Source organism: Eurosta solidaginis, chromosome 1 (assembly GCF_040869045.1).
Source record: "Eurosta solidaginis isolate ZX-2024a chromosome 1, ASM4086904v1, whole genome shotgun sequence".
NCBI classification, from domain to species: domain Eukaryota; kingdom Metazoa; phylum Arthropoda; class Insecta; order Diptera; family Tephritidae; genus Eurosta; species Eurosta solidaginis.
In genome coordinates this window covers 286,235,564-286,255,271 of record NC_090319.1, presented here as the reverse complement: position 1 = coordinate 286,255,271, position 19,708 = coordinate 286,235,564, and the positions used below count along the sequence as shown (strand labels likewise).

The window sequence follows — 19,708 nt, the reverse complement described above, 5'->3', positions numbered from 1 at the left end:
ATATATGTTTATACCAATTTTTTACCAAAAATGTTGGGGAAACAACGTTAAGCAAATGATTTACTCTGTAGAGAAAATCTCTAGTTCAAGACTTTTGCACTTCTGCATTCTGAACTACTACTAGTTCGCCATCTATCCCTTTTACACACTTTCAACTGGCGAAACCCCAATGTGGCGATGTCTTAGGAGGTGGAAACTATCCACGCTACATTACCTTTTCTGTAGTTCCGAACTAGATACAAACTTACACCTTAGAACTCGTTGTCTTATTGTCGCTTTTTCAATAGTTCCCATCTGGGTAAAAAATCGTTAATATAGATCCATTTCATTTAGTGGTACTACTTCGAAAGTTCCGAGCTAGTGTAAATACTAACAATTTAGATCTAGTTCTATTGTCGTACTTTTTCGTTGCTTCCGACCTCAATTGAAATGCAACATGTTGCTTCTAATGCCATTTTATCCGCATTTTCGATAGGGGGTCCTTGTCAAGAGCTAAATGTAAGCCGTGAGTTTAAGTTGGCTGATCACTGCAGCGTCTTTCAAGCGGAAGTTAGCAGGATTGAGGATGAGGTGGATGAAATGCTATCCAGTGCCACTACGGTTAGGGAATTTAACATCTACTCGGCTAGCAAAGCGTCAGGCCTTGAGTTTAACTTAAGTGCGATCTGGGAGTGACTGACCTTACTTGCGATTGCATCGAACTATTTTATGATAAAGATATTAATACTCTGGGCAACTGTCCAGTGAATCTCTTAGCCTGCATAGGCACAATTAAACCGGATACAGATGGCTGTATGGATTTCGGGACTCCACTTGTCACCTATTGGCTGCTCCTGCAAAGATGGGCTTAGAGCCAGCGGTGGATGAATTGCTATCCAGTTCTATTACTATTAACCCGCATCGGCGCAATTGAACCAGATGAACATGGCTGCTGGGATTTCGGGACTCCGCTGGGAACCTGTAGTCTGCTCCTGCATAGATGGGCCTTGAGTCAGCTTGGAAGTCATTGGGCGGGCACCACTTCTGGCAGGGTAGCAATATCTTTGTGGCCGGAAATAGATGGCAAAAGGTCTGTCGAAATGATCGGGTTCACTAAGGCTGATCTATCAGTGGTCATTGGCGTTTTGACAGGTCGCTGTCCAATGGGGAATTCCCATTTACGTACGTCTCAATGTACTAGAAACCTCATACTGCTGCAGCTGTATGCAGGATGATGAGGCGGAATCATCGATTCACTTTATGTTTGATTGCTCAGATTTTGCCAGAATATGTAGCTGAAGTCACCGTTATTTTATGTGGTTTCAAAACGGACGTTCATGCTGTCCTAGTGAGCTTGCCTTACCAAGACAGCTACTACCTAACTTAACTAACCCCTTTTTCGATAGTTTCGAGTGACTCCGTAAATATCTGCTTTGGAAATATCAACTTCCATATTAAGATAGTTATTATCGGAATATTTTAAATGGTACCTTTTTCCACAGATTATAATACAAAGCCCATTTCGAGTTTCGAGTCAATGTTTCGGACTCCCCTAAACTGCCCTCTCAGCGACTTATGTTTGTATGATTAAAATGAATGAGTCAATTGACTTGTCATTGTCTTAATGTGAAATAATTTCCTCGGTATAACCCTTTTCCTGCCAATTTGCTCAACTTTGTGCTATAGAGTTTACGTAAGGAGAGGCTTTTAAGTGTGGGGAAAGGAAGCATAGGAAATCGCCCTTTGTGCTACAAAAAATAAATCTGAAAATTTTACATGAACACGACACTTTTCTGAATTGCCATGTTAAATATGAAAACACAAGCTCTCGAATTTGGAACTGGATATAGCCTAGTTACAACCGAACTAGTACTTATTTAGTACCTTAGGTCTAGTTCTGAACAAGACATTTTTATCACTAGTTTCAAGCTTCCCTGCAGGGTAAGTTTTCGAAAGCGATTTAAAAGATAGTCGTATTGATTACTATTGTAAACGTTTTTTCAAACATTCGCCACTTTTAGGAATTCACAATGTCATTACTATTCGGATTCTGACAGTCATTAAATGCAAAATTTACTACTCGACCAATCTACTAGTCTATAAGTCTATAAGTTAAAATTACGATTTATTGCGATTGTTGTTGTATTAACGATAAAGACACTCCCCGAAGGTTTTTGGGTAACAAAACACCATTAATGTACTAGCTTGACCATTTCAGAAACGATATGACCACATTAAATCTTCTATGTCATAACGCCCCCATTCCCCACCTCATAGTTCAATGAGAAATTTGGGGTCACCAGAGGTTCGCCTGCTAAATATGTGTATGATACATTCGTATTTGTAGCAGGATTCCCCTTGCGTAGGTGAGGTTGACAATTGGGTTGCGGAAGCTTTGAAGCTATAAAGATTTGTATTGCGCTTATCAACCCCTTGAATCCCTATTGCGCCTATCAAGCACTTGAATCCCTCTGATCCAAAACAATAAGGAATCGAACTGGGGATTTACAACACTCGAAAGTTCCAAATCTAAGTAATCGGAGTTGAAGCAATTTCATTGGAGTAAAATACTGTTGATTTGATACAATTTGTCTCCCCCCCTTGTGATGCCATAAAACTCATACGGGTTTGCTCTACTAATATGATAACTTTATTTCTCATCCCACAGATTAATTGCAAATCTTCGGAACGAAAATGACAAGGCGCGCGAAAACACCGGTTACTATATATCAATACCAACAAATATATTTTCGTTGGTGCGACGCCTGCAGCAGGATTGGGTATATTTGGATGTTTTTATGAAGAAAATAGTTGGAGAAGGTAGGGGCTCTCGTTTTTTTCACCATTTTTCATTGTATTAGTAACCTTGCAATGTTTTTCTGACAGAACAAACCAAAATTTTGCATGATCATTGGAATAATTTGCCCAAGGCGGATGATTTAAAAGAAGCGATAAATGCAATGCGCCGTCTGCAGGATACTTATGATCTCAAATCAGATGACCTGGCAAGGGGTGTGATTAATGGCAAGAAATATGAGTAAGAATTTTAAATTTTCTTGCTACATATTTAAAAATTTTATTTTGTCATATAGCACAAAATTAACTGCACTCGATTGCTATACGCTCGGCTATGAGCTTTTCAATCGTGAGGATTTCGTAAATGCCGGTTATTGGTTATTCACAGCAATTCATGTTCACCAGTCCGACGAAACAATCAGACTGCATAGATTAAGTCAAATAAAAATTATGGAACTTTATGCTGAAACGCTACTCAAACAAGGTAATTTGAGTTGTATTTAAGATCTTAATTGCTATATTTGACGAGAAATTTTATGTTTGCTTTTCAGGTCGTCATCAGGATGCTTTAACAATGCTTAATGTGATATTAGAATTACCAGCAACTACTCCACCAAACTCAGAGCTTATGCAAAAAAAGACTGATTTGGAATTACATATTAAAATATATAATCCGACACCAGAAAAAGTGAGTTTGAAGCGAAATTTTTATTTCTACGCAGGAAAAACGATCTTTAAATGACTGAAGTTAATATTTGATATTCGCTTAAGACTGTATTATGTTGAACCGTTCTAACCCTACAGCGTTAGGGTAGGCATCGGTGGTCGGGAAATATAAGGTCAAAGGCCAAATGATCAATTGACATTATCACCACTTCAAATGGCCATTGGACCAACTTGTTTTATCTCCTTTCTTAATTTGGCTTTACGGCAATTCCGGTAATTTTCGGTCATAATATCAATATCGTTGACATTATAGCAATATGAAGTTTCCTTTCATACGGTCATAACTTCAATTGACTTAATTTCCATTTGAAGTCAACAACTTATGCACCTTATAAGACGTGGTGTCGGCACCGCGCTTTCTTAATGAAAGTAACGCCTCTCTGTCCAGAATTAAGAGCAAGTGCGCGACGGTGTTCCGGATTAATCTTACAGCTTTTTATTGAATTATCAAATTCCTTTTAAGTTCAACCGGCGCATAGGATCCTATCTACAGCATCCCTACTAGAGGCGGTCTTCGCCTCTATGAGGACACAAGTATCGAGCTTCTGGTAGAATATTCGACTATTTGTGCTAGTACAACACTTTTTATGGCGGTTAGTGGGACATTATTGAATACTCACTCCTTCTATGCTAATGATCTTTCTGAACTTCGCGACGACAATACACACTTTCAAGTTTGCACAGCTTACTCACTATTCTCGCTAAGGTCTGCGATTCAAAAGTATCTAGCGTCACCTTGTAGAACTCCTAGTTTACTTCTCTTAATCTTGTTCAAGAGCCGCCTACAGAAAGCTTTGAAATCACTTAGTGACTCCATTTAGCGTGGAAAGTTTTTCCTGCTACCATGAGTCTTCAGTATGAAGAAGTAATGAAAAGCACTATCTCATTCCAACAAGAATTGTGGCGAGCACGATGCAGTTTTGTAGGTCATGTCTGCAGGAACTAGCCAGAAACTGCTCTCGCCAATCTCAAGACAGATCGTTGTTATGTAGTTGGACCAGGACTATATCTATCCTTAGGCCGCCTAAGCTTGTTGAATAGTTAGCTGACGAATCAGAGAAAAGACGCTTTCGATATCAGATACGTGTTTCTCGGCCCTCTTCTTGTCGGCTAGAATAAGTGAGCACCACTTCTGACAAATCCAGTCGTTGATAGGACGCCTACAGTTTGCGCGTTCCGAGTTGATGGGACCAACTTTAGTACTGAGGGGTGCTGGCCGCTTTTAGTTAGAAGGCCTGGCTCTGGCGACTCCAAGTTCCTCAAGGAAAGGGTGTATGGACAATATCCACAAAGGACTATTAACACCGATAAAAATCCCTAGTCTCCTTATCGCTATAAGAAGAAGAATAAGAAGAGAACTCACCCCCACCCAGACTACCTGCCGAACGTTCATTACCTTAATGAACATCAGCCTAAGAAATTGCTCACACTTCTTCACGAAACTTACAACTAGACATAATTCGAACTCTAGCCACAGTCATTCTTCCCCTGAGATGGCACCGAATTACCTTCCGACATGGTAAAATACAAAAGGGACACTGGAAAGGATCAAAATTGAAGAGCGATGACGAAAGCTTCCTCCAAATGGCTTGAACTCTCCCAAAGCCATTATGGATGGCTGGAAAGTTTACTGCAGTATGAAGTTGCCACATTCCTTTTAACGGCTAAAAGTAGGGCAAGTTAAACAGAAAATAAGTTTCTACGAAAAAATACACCAAAAAGGTGAAAAGAAAAAGCAGGGCCCGTATCGTGAGTTACGATTCGTATCGGAATCCATTTTACATGCAGTTTATAAATATGAAACTGCCAAAATATTTATACAAATTTTGATAAATTATAAATCCAAGTACGCGAAGTCTTTAGTTCACATATGTCGTTATTTGGACTAACGATTTCAAAGCTATTTTGATTTAATGTTTGAGTGAAAACTTGATTTCGATACAAATCGTGCGTATACACAAGATAAGGACCCAGGAGGGAATATTTACAGGATAGCAGTCGTCATCTGGCGGGATGTGAAAACATGTCCTACTAACCAGCAAATTGTGTTGGCTAACTCCACATCTTCCTCTACCTCCACAGCACATCGTGATGGAGCCAAACACTCATCAACGTGGCTGTCGTGGCGAATTTTCGAATCACACTTCCAAATTATATTGTGTCTTTAATACGACAACAACACCTTACCTTAAATTGGCTCCGCTGAAAATGGAGATAATCAGCCTTGATCCATATATTGTTGTATATCATGATGTTATGAGCGACGAAGAAATCACAACATTACAAAATATGTCACGTCCAATCTTAAGACGAGCCACTGTGTACAATGAAGAAATGCAAAAAAGTAAGGTCGTGCCAGGTCGTACATCGAAGTTTGCTTGGTTTTATGATCATCACAATAATATTACGAAAAGTATTAATAAACGTATTATTGATATGACTGGATTCAATCTGACGGGTTCGGAAATGTTGCAAGTTATGAATTATGGTTTGGGTGGGCATTATGCAACGCATTATGATTTCTTTAATGTTTCTATGGTGAGTAAACAAAACTTTTAGTCGGATGCAAGTGCACGAGTTGTAACCTAATTTAATGCATATTTAATTATAGTCCTCGGATATTGTTGCTATGCAAGGCGATCGTAAGGCAACTGTACTATTTTATGTAAGTTAAAATTTTTTACTTCAGACTTAATATACTGCTCTTTTAAAAATTAAGATGTCCGATGTGGATCAGGGTGGCGCTACAGTTTTTCCAAATATCAAAAAGGCAATTTTTCCTAAGAAAGGCACAGCTGTGATGTGGTACAATCTCAATAATCGTTATGAAGGTGACTACAAAACTTTGCATTCCGGTTGTCCAGTATTAGTTGGCTCTAAATGGGGTATATATATTTAATTGAAATTTCTAGTAATTAAAAGAAATTTTTGATTATCATTATTATATTTTCCAGTTACCAACAAATGGATTCGCGAGCGGAATCAAATATTTAGACTGCCATGTTATGATAAATAGTTTTAACTTATTATTTAAAATATTTATTTTGTGATTAATTATCATGTATTATTTAAGGAACTAAAAAAAACAGTAAAAGATAGAAAATATTATCTAAGCAATCTTAGTTTTTCGTTTTTGTTATTGATATTAGAGAATAATTACGAAATTTGCACAGAGCGATGGATACTATTATGATATGTTTCTGAACTGCACTTCTTCATAAGCTAGCTTTTCGTGAGCTGAGTTTTGAATTCGAAATGCCCAACAAAACCAATTGTGTAAAGCAATATGAGCCTGTCACGCTCACTAAATAGATATAATACTTATATAGTAGTAAACAGTGGAAGTATTGCTAATCAAGCACAAAATCTAACGTTAATTGGTTCTGTTGAACGCGCCTGTAAATATTCAACAAAATTTGGATTAAAAACATATTATGTACATATTGTAACGAATTTACTTGCAAATCCTCTTATTTGCAATCCTCTGCTAAGTTCGAATCACATAACTATTGCCCTGTGGAAATTTTGTAATTTTTCTTTAATACCAATAACAAAAACCATTGGACCAAAATGAGCCTGGCTCGCTTATTAAATATATGCCATAGTTTTCCTATTAAAACAGTTTTCGAATTTGTACTGAAAAGAATGGTATACCAGATATTCACACAATTTGAAAGTTTATGACAGTAGGTTTTCCACGATCGCCAGAAACGTTGGTACTATCTAACTAATCTTGAAAACAACGCATTCACCTTTAACCCAAAAAGGAATATTAGTCTAAGCTGCATTATTGCGAAAACTCAACGAGCTGCTTAATCGAAAATTGAGAATGAAATGTTCTTGACGAATATTTGGAGTAGTTTTGACCCTTTCCCTAAAAGTTATAGAAAGATGTCAACACTGTTAATATTCTCCATAAAATTACTATAAAAAAATCAATCAGAGAAGCTGCACTTAAAGTTTTTTTGAGGGATATCGGTAGTTTATATTATTTGATCACCGTACTTACTTAGTTAACGCTTACCCATTCTTATCCCTCCATAATCTAAGTAAGCTCTGGTCGCCGTTTTCGCTCTTACAGGTGTTTGTCCCAGTCTTAAAATTTGCGACCGTTATTCCTGGTTGCTAGAACCCTCGCGCGTTACTGTTTATAATTTTTGCATCCCGAAATGACATCTCGCTTCCCTTTTCAACTCGCGGCTGCGTTCAAAGACTCTCTTGTTGCGTTCGCATTTCAGGTCACCATGCAGGTAGCGTCCTGCCTTTCGGTTGCAAGGTGGTATTCTTCCACCGCACCAGTTGTTTTTCCGCAGCAGTCGGTAAGAAATTGCTTCCTCGGCAGCAGCATGATGTGCTCTAGATATATGCTGTCACTGCTTATGCATTCCGTCGGGTAGAATTGTGCTCGCAGAGAGCAGGTGTTAGAGTCGGGTTACGAATCGATTGTTGCATTTTGAGCCTCACTATTGAACTTTGCTTGTTTTTGGCCACGCAGAAGCCGGCGCGTATTTCCATACCATCCGACGTAATTGATTTGATTGCGTATATTTCGATGGGGGACATCCAAGTAGAATGATGCCCACTTTTATGCTCAGACCTAGTGCTGGATATGGCCATGCTTCGAGCACCGGCGTAGTCAATCATTTTCACTCCATTAGGGAAGGTTTCATTGTAGAGGCTTAACTTTTTAACTTTGTGAGCCTGGTGTTAAAGTCGATGAGCACGGCTTTTATATTACAATGGGACAACAATTAAGCTCGTTCTAGGCGCTCGTAGAATGCATCAATAAGATACTAAATAATTTTGGCTTTATGCGGATCTGGTAATGCGTTCATCTATATATTTGAACAACAGTACTTGTCGACGAAGTGTCTTACCCTTCCAGGATTTAACACTTCATTCAATTTCGCAACCTAAAATTACCTTTATTCCATGATTCATCCCTTGCATCTTTTGGATAGCTGTGATGGCCCCTTTTTCTTCCACCGAGTAAAATATTGTGACGAATATTAGCATCACTAATCTGCTACTAAATAAATGCACAAAAACAATAAAGCAGTCACTCTTATGTAAACCGAGAGTATAAAAGCAGCGCAGGCTGAGTACTAACTAATCAGTTTTGATTTAAACACGCTATTGGTTGTGACGTACGATTCCCAAAGTAAACTAAATAAAGACCAGTTTGCAATACGGAATATTGGAGTGATTAATTCAACAGTTTAGCGATTGGAACGTTAGCAGAAGGTTTTAAATAAGCGGTATTTACCTAAATTTGTTACAATATGTATAACAACGATGTTCAAGAAACAGAAATAGCTTTCGTATGCCAGCTATTCGATCGAAATTCGAAAATAATTCCGCCAGTAGCCCTTAAAGCGATTACATTGGAGTGTCTTATCCAGGTTGTCGCCTCCTCATATTAGCTCACCACCATCCATATAGTGGCTATTCATAGAATGCTTGGCCGCAAGCGACCGGAAAGAAGGGAGCTGATCGAATTGTTTAAAAAATAATAGCACTCTCCATTCCCTGTTGAATGGCTTTCCGAAGCTTTCCCCCACTTATGCTGACTTCTGCACATGGCTCATTCCGCTATTGCCCAGCAGTTTATGAAAATTTCGTTGCTAAAGAAATTTCGTCAATATTTCCATTATTTATTTAGTTTTTTTTTTCAGAAAAATTTCAAAACTTTTTAGAGTTACATTCCAATATTTTAAGAATGCCTTTCGAACTTTTTTTCAGTCCAGTTCTAATATTTCGATATAGTTCTTTTGGAGTACTTGGAATTTTTAAGGAACCACTTCGAACTTGTTCTAGGACTTAAGTGCGGTACCCCACTTCTAGATCATTTCCATAGTTGGGCGTAGTGCACTAAATTTTGATATCATTAAACTTTCATTAGCATTACACCTTAATGGAAAAATCTGAGTGCGCACTAGTTTTCTTTCAGCTTGGTAATAATGCTACCTTACTCGATTACGACTAAATTTATTGCAGTGACCAAAAAAAAATTATATTAAGCTGAAGCTTACTGAAAAGCTTTCAGCTTCACTACCACTATAGCTGAGTTAAGCCGATATTTTTTTTCATTACCACCCAAATGTGAGTGAAGTCATTAATGCATTATCCCCAACTCTGATAACTTCAGGCCATTTTAAGACATTTTGAAATAAATGTTGGGATTAATTATTTATTTTGCATTAAATCTACAGTCCAAAATAGGGACGGAAAATAATATTTTTTTTTCGTAGTCGAAAAAGACCAGGTCAAAAAATTGTCCTAGGTAAAAATGTTTGAGTTCCCAGGTATGCCTATAGCAATATCATGTCGAATCATGCATCCTTTTTATTTTTCGAACTTTTTACATAAAAGTCTACATATAAAAGTAAAGTCTGTATTTTTATTTTTTGAGTCCGATAGAACTAGTTAAACTCAGACTTTTAAAAATAAAAGTCCGGATAAGCCGTTTCTTTGTTATCAATCCGGACTTTTATTTTGGCCTTAAAAACTAAACTTTCGGATTTAACTTTTATTTCCGGACTTTTATTTTTTAACAGGACTGGTATGAGGGAACCCCAATGACGGCAATGCGTGTTTTAAGAAAATTTGTTGAACCCTTTGAACCCTATTAACCGATTGTTGATCATAAGGTTTCCAGATAACAACCACATATTCCAAGTGAGAGCGAAACAGAGGCTTGTAAAGAAGCTTAAAAGTGTATGGATCTAAAAACTCTGTAGTATGATGGCGACCAATACCGAATATGATTTTGAGAGCGTCAGATTAATACAAATATGAAGAGGCAATATTATAGAAGGTAGGAGTATTAATCTGACTTCTAGGAAACGATAAGTGGAAACATTTGTCATTCTTAAACGCCAGTCAAGATTTTAAACACAATGAATTTAAAAGACATTTGCAGCTTATTTTGGGATATTTTAGTATCACTTCGAAATTATTTTCAGAATCATTTCGATGCTGTTTTATTATTATTATAGAAATTATTTAACAAGTGTTTTCGACAGTCCTTTGTGTACCAACACAATAACATGGCCCACAAAGCTAAAAAGTTTCCAATTCATAAGACAATCAATTGGTTGTTCTTGGGCGAAATTATGTTTAAATAAAATAATAAAAAAAAAATTGTTTAAGTTAAACAGTTTTATTGAAAACAATACTTACATGAAATAATAATAATACGAAAAGCTGGAAAATAATTAGGTAGGTCGTAGGTACTAGTCATCACACTCCTCATCAATCTAGGGCGTTGATCAAACAATTAAATAAAAGCGTTGGGCGCGTCAAATTTCTATTGATAGTCATAAGTAAGACCAACTGAACCTTAATCAGGTTATGCTATGCCGCACATTTTAGTATTATTACTACTTAATGTAAGTATTGCTTTCAATAAAACCGTTTAACTTAACAATTTTTATACTCAGTTGAGCAGAGCTCACAGAGTATATTAAGTTTGATTGGATAACGGTTGGTTGTACATATATAAAGGAATCGAGATAGATATAGACTTCCATGTATCAAAATAATCAGGATCGAAAAAAAAATTGATTGAGCCATGTCCGTCGGTCCTTCCGCTCGTTAACATGATAACTTGAGTAAGTTTTGAGGTATCTTGATGAAATTCGGTATGTAGGTTCGTGAGCACTCATCTCAGATCGCTATTTAAAATGAACGATATCGGACTATAACCACGCCCACTTTTTCGATATCGAAATTTTCGAAAAACCGAAAAAGTGCGATAATGCATTACAAAAGACCGATACAGCGACGAAATTTAGTAGATGAGTTGAACTTATGACGCAGAATAGAAAATTAGTAAAATTTTGGACAATGGGCGTAGTAACGCCCACTTTTAAAAGAAAGTAATTTAAAACTTTGCAAGCTGTAATTTGGCAGTCGTTGAAGATATCATTATGAAATTTGGCAGTAACGTTACTCCTATTACTATATGTACGCTTAATAAAAATTAGGAAAATCGGAGAAGGACCACGCCCACTTTAAAAAAAAAATTTTTAAAGTAAAATTTTAACAAAAAATTTAATATCTTTACAGTATATAAGTAAATTATGTCAACATTCAACTCCAGTAATGATATGGTGCAACAAAATACAAGAATAAAAGAAAATTTAAAAATGGGCGTGGCTCCGCCCCTTTTTCATTTAATTTGTCTAGGATACTTTTAACGCCATAAGTCGAACAAAAATTAACCAATCCTTTTGAAATTTGGTAGGGGCATAGATTTTATGACGTTAACTGTTTTCTGTGAAAATGGCCGAAATCGCTTGATGCCACGCCCAGTTTTTATACACAGTCGTCCGTCTGTCCTTCCGCATGGCTGTTAACACGATAACTTGAGCAAAAATCGACATATCTTTAATGAACTTAGTTCACGTGCTTACTTGAACTCGCTTTATCTTGGTATGAAAAATGAACGAAATCCGACTATGACCACGCCCACTTTTTCGATATCGAAAATTACGAAAAATGAAAAAATGCCATAATTCTATACCAAATACGAAAAAAGGGATGAAACATGGTAAGGTAATTGGATTGTTTTATTGACGCGAAATATAACTTTAGAAAAAACTTTATAAAATGGTTGTGACACCTACCATATTAAGTAGAAGAGAATGAAAAAGTTCTGCAAGGCGAAATAAAAAACACTTAAAATCTTGGCAGGTATTACATATATAAATAAATTAGCGGTATCCAGCAGATGATGTTCTGGGTCACCCTTGTCCACATTTTGGTCGATATCTGGAAAACGCCTTCACATATACAACTACCACCACCCCTTTTAAAACTCTTATTAATACCTTTAATTTGATACCCATATCGTACAAACACATTCTAGAGTCACCCCTGTTCAACCTTTATGGCGATATTTCGAAACGGCGTCCACCTATGGAACTAAGGATTACTTCTTTTTAAGATGCTCATTAACACCATTCTTTTGATACCCATATTGTACAAACAAATTCTAGGGTCACCCCTGGTCCACCTTTATGGCGATATCTCGAAACGGCGTCCACCTATACAACAACCACCACTCCCTTTTAAAACCCTCATTAATACCTTTAATTTGATACTCATATCGTACAAACACATTCTAGAGTCACCCCTGGTCCACCTTTATGGCGATATTTCGAAACGGCATCCACGTATGGAACTAAGGATTACTTCTTTTTAAGATGCTCATTAACACCATTCTTTTGATACCCATATTGTACAAACAAATTCTAGGGTCACCCCTGGTCCACCTTTATGGCGATATCTCGAAACGGCGTCCACCTATACAACAACCACCACTCCCTTTTAAAACCCTCATTAATACCTTTAATTTGATACTCATATCGTACAAACACATTCTAGAGTCACCCCTGGTCCACCTTTATGGCGATATTTCGAAACGGCATCCACCTATAGAACTAAGGCCCACTCCCTTTTAAAATACTCATTAACACCATTCCTTTGATGCCCATATTGTACAAACAAATTCTATGGTCGCCTCTGGTCCACCTTTGTGGCGATATCTCGAAACGGCGTCCACCTATAGAACTAAGGCCCACTCCCTTTTAAAATACTCATTAACACCATTCCTTTGATGCCCATATTGTACAAACAAATTCTATGGTCGCCTCTGGTCCACCTTTGTGGCGATATCTCGAAACGGCGTCCACCTAAGGAACTAAGGATTACTCCCTTTTAAAATACTCATTAACACCTTTCGTTTGATGCCCATATTGTGCAAACAAATTCTAGGGTCACCCCTGGTCCACCTTTATGGCGATATGTCGAAACGGCGTCCACCTATGGAACTAAGGATTACTTCTTTTTAAGATGCTCATTAACACCATTCTTTTGATACCCATATTGTACAAACAAATTCTAGGGTCACCCCTGGTCCACCTTTATGGCGATATCTCGAAAAGGCGACAACCTATACAACAACCACCACTCCCTTTTAAAACCCTCATTAATACCTTTAATTTTATACCCATATCGTACAAACGCATTCTAGAGTCAACCCTGATCCACCTGTATGGCTATATCCCTAAATGGCGTCCACCTATAGAACTATGGCCCACTCCCTCATAAAATACTCTTTAATGCCTTTCATTTGATACACATGTCATACAAGCACATTCCAGGGTTTCCCTCGGTTCATTTTCCTACATGGTTATTTTCCCTTATGCTGTCACCATAGCTCTCAACTGAGTATGTAATGTTCGGTTACACCCGAACTTAACCTTCCTTACTTGTTTTATTTATTTTATTATACTGAAATTTCACTAACAAAATTTGAACTTATGTGCTCCAAAGTATTTTGATGTCACTTATACCGAACTGTATATAATATATGTTCAAAGAGCCAAATCGGACAGACAAGTACGAGTTTTTTGAATATCTCAATTTTCGCGACACCTAGCGTGAATTTTTTTTCTTTTTCTGTATGTCAAATATGATTTCCAAATATGAGCCAAATCGGACCACAAATATAATTTTTGTGAATATCTCGATCCTTGCGCCACCTAGCGGCGATTTTTTTTTATTATTGCATTTTCATCGGGTTCTGAACTATATTCCAAGTTTCAAGCTTGTAGCTTATCGGGAAGTTACTTAAATTTCAATTACAAAATTCGTTCACAACGGCCGTGAATGCGGCCGTGCGGCCTGCCTGTCAAGTCAAGCTAAATAAAACCGTTTAAAAACGCCAGAAAAAGTTTTAAATCAATGACGAAATAGCCCCGAAAACTACTAGGAAAAGGTCCCAAATAATCCCAAACCAATTCTTAAATTGAGTTCAGGAGTTTGGCAGTGGAGACGGATGGTCTAGAGTCTAACCTTATTAAATAGCTCCCTTTAATTAATTTGTTACAAACATTAGCTACGATTTTTGGCTATCGATGCTGTAACTGACATCTAAACCAGCGCATTGACCCGAAAGCTCATACATACCGGTTCGACACTACGAGAACCTTAAATAAATTTAGTAGCCTGTACATATATTAGAAACCGGTTAACTTGTAGATTTTTATATCGTAAAAAGCTCGATTGATTTTTATTAATTTTTATACCCAGCTGTACTTGTACACAGGGTATTATAACTTTGAATGTATAATGATACAGGTATAAAGCAATCGAAATAGATATAGACTTCCATATATCAAAATCATCAGTATCGAACAAAAAGTTTACTAAACCATCCGTCTTCCCGTATGTCCATGTGTGCGCCCGTTAATACGATAACTTGAGCAACTATTGAGATATTTTCACCAGATTCGTTATACGGGCTTATCTTGATACAGAATTGATTAGTATTGAAAATGAGCGAAATCAGACAAACCCACGCCCACTTTTTCCATATCGAAAATTTAGAAAAATAGAAAAAATTAAATAATTCACAATTGGTAGGTGGATTGGTTTTATGACGTAAGACATAAATCCAAATAAAAAAATGTTGGAATATGGGCGTGGCACTAACCACATTTAGAAGAAGCAAATTTGGAAGTTTAAAAAGCCGTATATCAAAAACCGTTTAAGATATTACATTGAAATTGGTAGAGACACTATCCTTGTTAAATTATATAGACTGAGTTAAGATAATCAAAATCGGTTAAAGACCACGCCCAATTTTCCTAAAAGTTTGCAATAATTCTTAACTACATTTGACTGATATTCTTCCTCAGCAATGGTGTCTTCAGCAATTTTTCTTGGAATCATCTGTAGATATATATATTAGACCGGGGTAAATTTTTTTTCCATCAGGAGTATAGCAAAAACGTAATCTACAGATGATTCTAAGAAAAATTGCTGAAGACACCATAGCTCTAAGTTCGACTTTAAGGTCCCGTTTTTTGCAAAACACATATTTTGCCATATGAATGTAGGGTTTGGCCAAAAAATCTTCATAGCTTCTGACAGAATTATAGGAAAAATATAATGATAATATAGTAACTAACCAATAGCGAGGTAGCAACTACCTTGAAAGCTGCGAGTCAGAGGGAAGTTCCAATTAAGGAAGTAGGAGATAAGCCAAAGGGAGATAACGCTAAGACTCCGGCTTTCTCGGAGGCGCTAAAGGGCGTTAACGTTAAGACTCCGGCTTTCTCGGAGGTGCCAAAGGGAGATAACAATAAGACTCCTGCTTTTCCCGAGAAGATGAGTGATGTGGTAAAGCAGTCACTGACTGTGGCGCTGGTTGATCGTAGCTGTCCTTTCGGACAAATGACTACTGAAAGGTGGAGATCTGTGGAAAGGGAGCTTATTAGCTTAATGCTTAAGATGATGCGGGAACAACTAAGTAAGCCCTTTCCAAACTTTGATTCGGGGGGATGGTATAATGGTGTGAAGATGATAGCGTGCGACAATATCGCGAGCTTGCGGTGGCTGGAGGAAGTGGTTCCAAACCTCCAAAGGCAAGGCACGAACGCGCGGTTTGAGGTGGTGGATAAAGCGCAAATCCCCACGGTACCAAAAGTTAAGGTATGGATACCATGCGTGATGAACTCGGAGGATACACTGCGACTTCTGCAGAATCAGAATCCGAACATACCGACACAGGATTGGAAGGTACTTACTGTATCTCGGCCTACCGAGGATGGTTAGTTCTACATCTTCCAAATAAACAAGCAGGCGGAGGATATTTTGTACACGCAGCTTGGTAAAATGTCCTTTGACACTGGCAAAATTTACATGCGACTCAGGAAAAGAAATGCCGAGGATAAAAACCCTAATACGCTAGAGGTGGGCGAAGTCGAAAAGGACCTCAAAAACCTAAGGGAAAAAAGACAGGTGGAGGTCCCCGACGTCACCACGAACGTGCTAGAAGAGGACCAACCGCTAAATGGTGCTGTGACTCGCACAGAGGAACACCCTGCACAACAGTCACGAGAGGCTGAAGGGGGCCTCGAATACTCTAAACCAAAAGGGCAAGGGGAGGACGACGACGTCAAGACGAAGGTGCTGGAGGGGGACAAACAGCCCAATGATGCTGCGAGTCCTACAGATAAACCTCCAACACAGTAAAGTGGCGTCGAGCGAACTCCTCCTAACCCTTGAGGAGGGTTCGTTTGATGTGGCGCTGATCCAGGAGCCGTGGCCCTCATCGGGAGGAAAGGTTTCTGGACTTAGCGCGCGCGGGTTTGGCGTTTACTACGCGCAAACGGAAGGACGGGTGCGAGCTGTAGTAATGGTAAGGAAACAGCTGCATTCATATATGCTGCCTAATTACACCACTGAGGATCTCGTAGCGGTGGCCGTTGAGCAAAAGAATAAGCAGGCATTTATCCTGGCGTCCTGCTACATGGCCCATGCTGCGGAGGTCCCACCGATGGAGTGCAAAAGGCTAGTACAGGAGGAAGGGCGCAAAGGGCGGTTGGTCATAGGCGCAGATACAAATGCGCACCACAATGCGTGGGGAAGAGCAGATACGAACGAGAGAAGCGAATCTCTGTTTTGTTACATCCTGCAAACCAATTTGCAGATAGCCTACAGGGGAAATGTCCCTACATACATTGGTCCAACATCCAGCAATGTTCTGGATATTACATTGAGCTCCGAGCGTGATATATCAAGGCATGATTGGATGGTTCTTGATAGACCATCCTTCTCCGACCATGCGTATATCAGCTTCAACGTCCCCCTAAAGAGGGTAGAGAAGGGAGGAACCTTTAGAAACCCTAGGTCAACGAACTGGACTAAATTCCAGAAACATGTAGAAACAAAACTGGGACAACCCAAAGAGGTTGCTAATGTAGAGGAACTGGAGGAGTCGAATAAATTCCTAACAAGGACGCTTATGACTGCGTATAACAAAGCTTGCCCTCTAAGAAGATTCAGAGGAAAAGCAAAGCCGCCATGGTGGAGCAATGAGCTGAGTCTTCTAAGAAGACAGGTAAAAGAAATGTTTAAGCTCGCAAAGACTGCGGAAAGCGAAGCGTGTCGGGACGAGTACAGGGATCTACTGAGGATCTACAAGCGCGAAATTACCAGGGCGAAGAGAAACTCATGGAAAAGTTTCTGTACGGACATAGAGTGCTCCAGCGAAACAGCACGGTTTTAAAAAGTCCTAGCAAAGGGAAACATAGTCCAGAGACTAATAAAGAAAGAGAACGGGGAATGGTCACGTAATAGTGAGGAATCCCTTGAGGTGCTTCTCGATACACATTTCCCATCGGGAGACGGTTTAGAGGAGCCAGCAGACATCACTCACACTTCGATCACGGAGCTATTAGTGCCGGGCTTTGTGACCGATACCAAGATCGAGTGGTCAGTGAAGACCTTTTCTAAGTTTAAATCGCCGGGCCCGGATGGTATATTCCCGGCCATGCTACAAGTCTCAAGTAGGGCGGTCGTGGAATGGCTTAAAATAATATTCGATGGGTGCATACGACTGAATCATGTACCGCATTCTTGGAGAACTGCTCGTGTAGCTTTTCTACCAAAGGCGGGGAAGATCGGTCACATGTATTCCAAAGACTATAGACCCATTAGCTTAACATCATTTCTGCTCAAAACCTTTGAGAGCCTGATAGATGTGTAAATAAAGTCCAACGTGGATGCTGCTCTCCACAACACAGCATGCGTACACCAAAGGCAGGTCGGTAGACACCGCATTGCATAGGGTGGTAATAAGCATAGAGAAATCCCTGGAATATAAGGAGTATGCTCTAGGAGTCTTCTTGGACATTGCAGGGGCTTTCAATAATGTTGCAAAATGGGAGATTATGGATGGTCTTAATTACATTAAAGTACATCCTGCCTTAATTAGATGGATCGGCTGCATGTTAAATTGCAGAAAGATTACATCAAAATGGGGCCACGAAATCAGTGGACAGGGGCACGCCGCAGGGAGGGGTGCTATCACCTCTGCTGTGGACGCTGGTCATCAACCATCTGCTCAGGCAATTCGATGAGGGACCCGTAAAACTTACGGCTTACGCAGATGACGTTGCAATTGTCATAAGTAGAAAGTGCCTTCCAACAATTAGTTCTTTGATGGATCGGGCGCTTCGCGATGTTCATGGGCATCTAATGTCGGGTTGAAAGTCAATGCGGAGAAGACGGATATGGTTTTGGTTACAAAGAGGTACAAGGTCCCAAATTGGACCAGGCCTAAGTTAGGAGGGGTGACCTTACAGGAAAAACCTTGCACAAAATATTTAGAAATCATCCTAGACAGTAAGCTGTCATGGAAGCTCAACGTGGAGGAGAGGGTCAAGAAGGCCTCAACGGCACTCTATGCATGTAAAATAATGCTGGGGTGTACGTGGGGCCTATCGCCCTCTCTTTCTCATTGGGTTTTTACAGCGATTGTAAGCCCTATTCTATACTATGGAGTTCTTGTTTGGTGGAAAGCCACACAAAAAACAACATACCTCAAAAAATTAGAGGGGGTATGCAGACTATCGATGCTTAGCATTACGGGAGCCCTGAAAACAACCCCGACGGCTGCACTGTATGCCATTTTGCACATCCCACCTATAGACCTGGTTGCAAAGAACAAAGCGTTAACGACCGCAATCAGGATCGGTGCTTCGGGGCAGCTTGAGCGCCGACCATATGGCCATAGTAGTATAGCGTCATCAATCACAAGACGAACAGAATACATGATTCCCTATCTGCGCTTCGAGAGAGATCTTAAGACCACAATAGAGGTGGACGGTTGGCGCAAGGGTGCGCAAATGGCGGACGAGGCGATACATGTGTACACCGATGGTTCCAAAGTAGTGGAAGGAGTAGGGTCTGCGGTATACTGCGCTGATCCGGAAATAAGCAGATCCTACAGGCTGCCGGATTACTGTAGCGTTTTCCAAGCGGAAATATTAGCCGTAACCAAAGCAATAGAAACCCTGGAAGAGAATAGCTTAAGCTGCAACCGTGTTAACTTTTATATTGACAGTCAAGCAGCAATTAAGGCAATAATCTCGCATAGCACAGCATCTAAATGCGTGTTAGAGAGTAAGCAGTCTCTGGAGAGAATCGGGACAGGGAGAAGCATACATCTATATTGGGTCCCAGGGCATATGGGAATAGATGGGAATGAAAAAGCGGACGAACTAGCTAAAAAGGGCGCATCCCTTGAAGCTTGCTCCGTAGATGTCCCAATTATATTGGGCGAGATTAAGCGAAGGCGAGAGGTGCACATGATCGACCAAGCGGGAAAGGCGTGGGTTCAAGCGCGGGG

At 39.4% G+C, this 19,708-nt stretch overlaps 1 protein-coding gene across 3 annotated transcripts in view; it reads left to right on the top strand.

Moving 5' to 3' along the window:
• LOC137237428 (prolyl 4-hydroxylase subunit alpha-1-like) overlaps positions 1–7,069 on the top strand; it is a 56,426-nt gene extending 49,357 nt beyond the window's left edge. For 2 of the 3 annotated variants that reach the window (XM_067761038.1, XM_067761039.1), the window contains exons 2-9: positions 2,648–2,799; positions 2,866–3,016; positions 3,072–3,259; positions 3,327–3,463; positions 5,584–6,039; positions 6,113–6,166; positions 6,221–6,386; positions 6,456–7,069. In XM_067761038.1, the coding sequence (XP_067617139.1) occupies positions 2,778–2,799; positions 2,866–3,016; positions 3,072–3,259; positions 3,327–3,463; positions 5,584–6,039; positions 6,113–6,166; positions 6,221–6,386; positions 6,456–6,517 (1,236 nt within the window). In that variant the 5' untranslated portion in view covers positions 2,648–2,777 and the 3' untranslated portion in view covers positions 6,518–7,069. The remainder of the gene's footprint in view (positions 1–2,647; positions 2,800–2,865; positions 3,017–3,071; positions 3,260–3,326; positions 3,464–5,583; positions 6,040–6,112; positions 6,167–6,220; positions 6,387–6,455) is intronic. The other variant, XM_067761037.1, reaches the window with a different exon arrangement.
• The last annotated feature ends 12,639 nt before the right edge of the window (positions 7,070–19,708 follow it).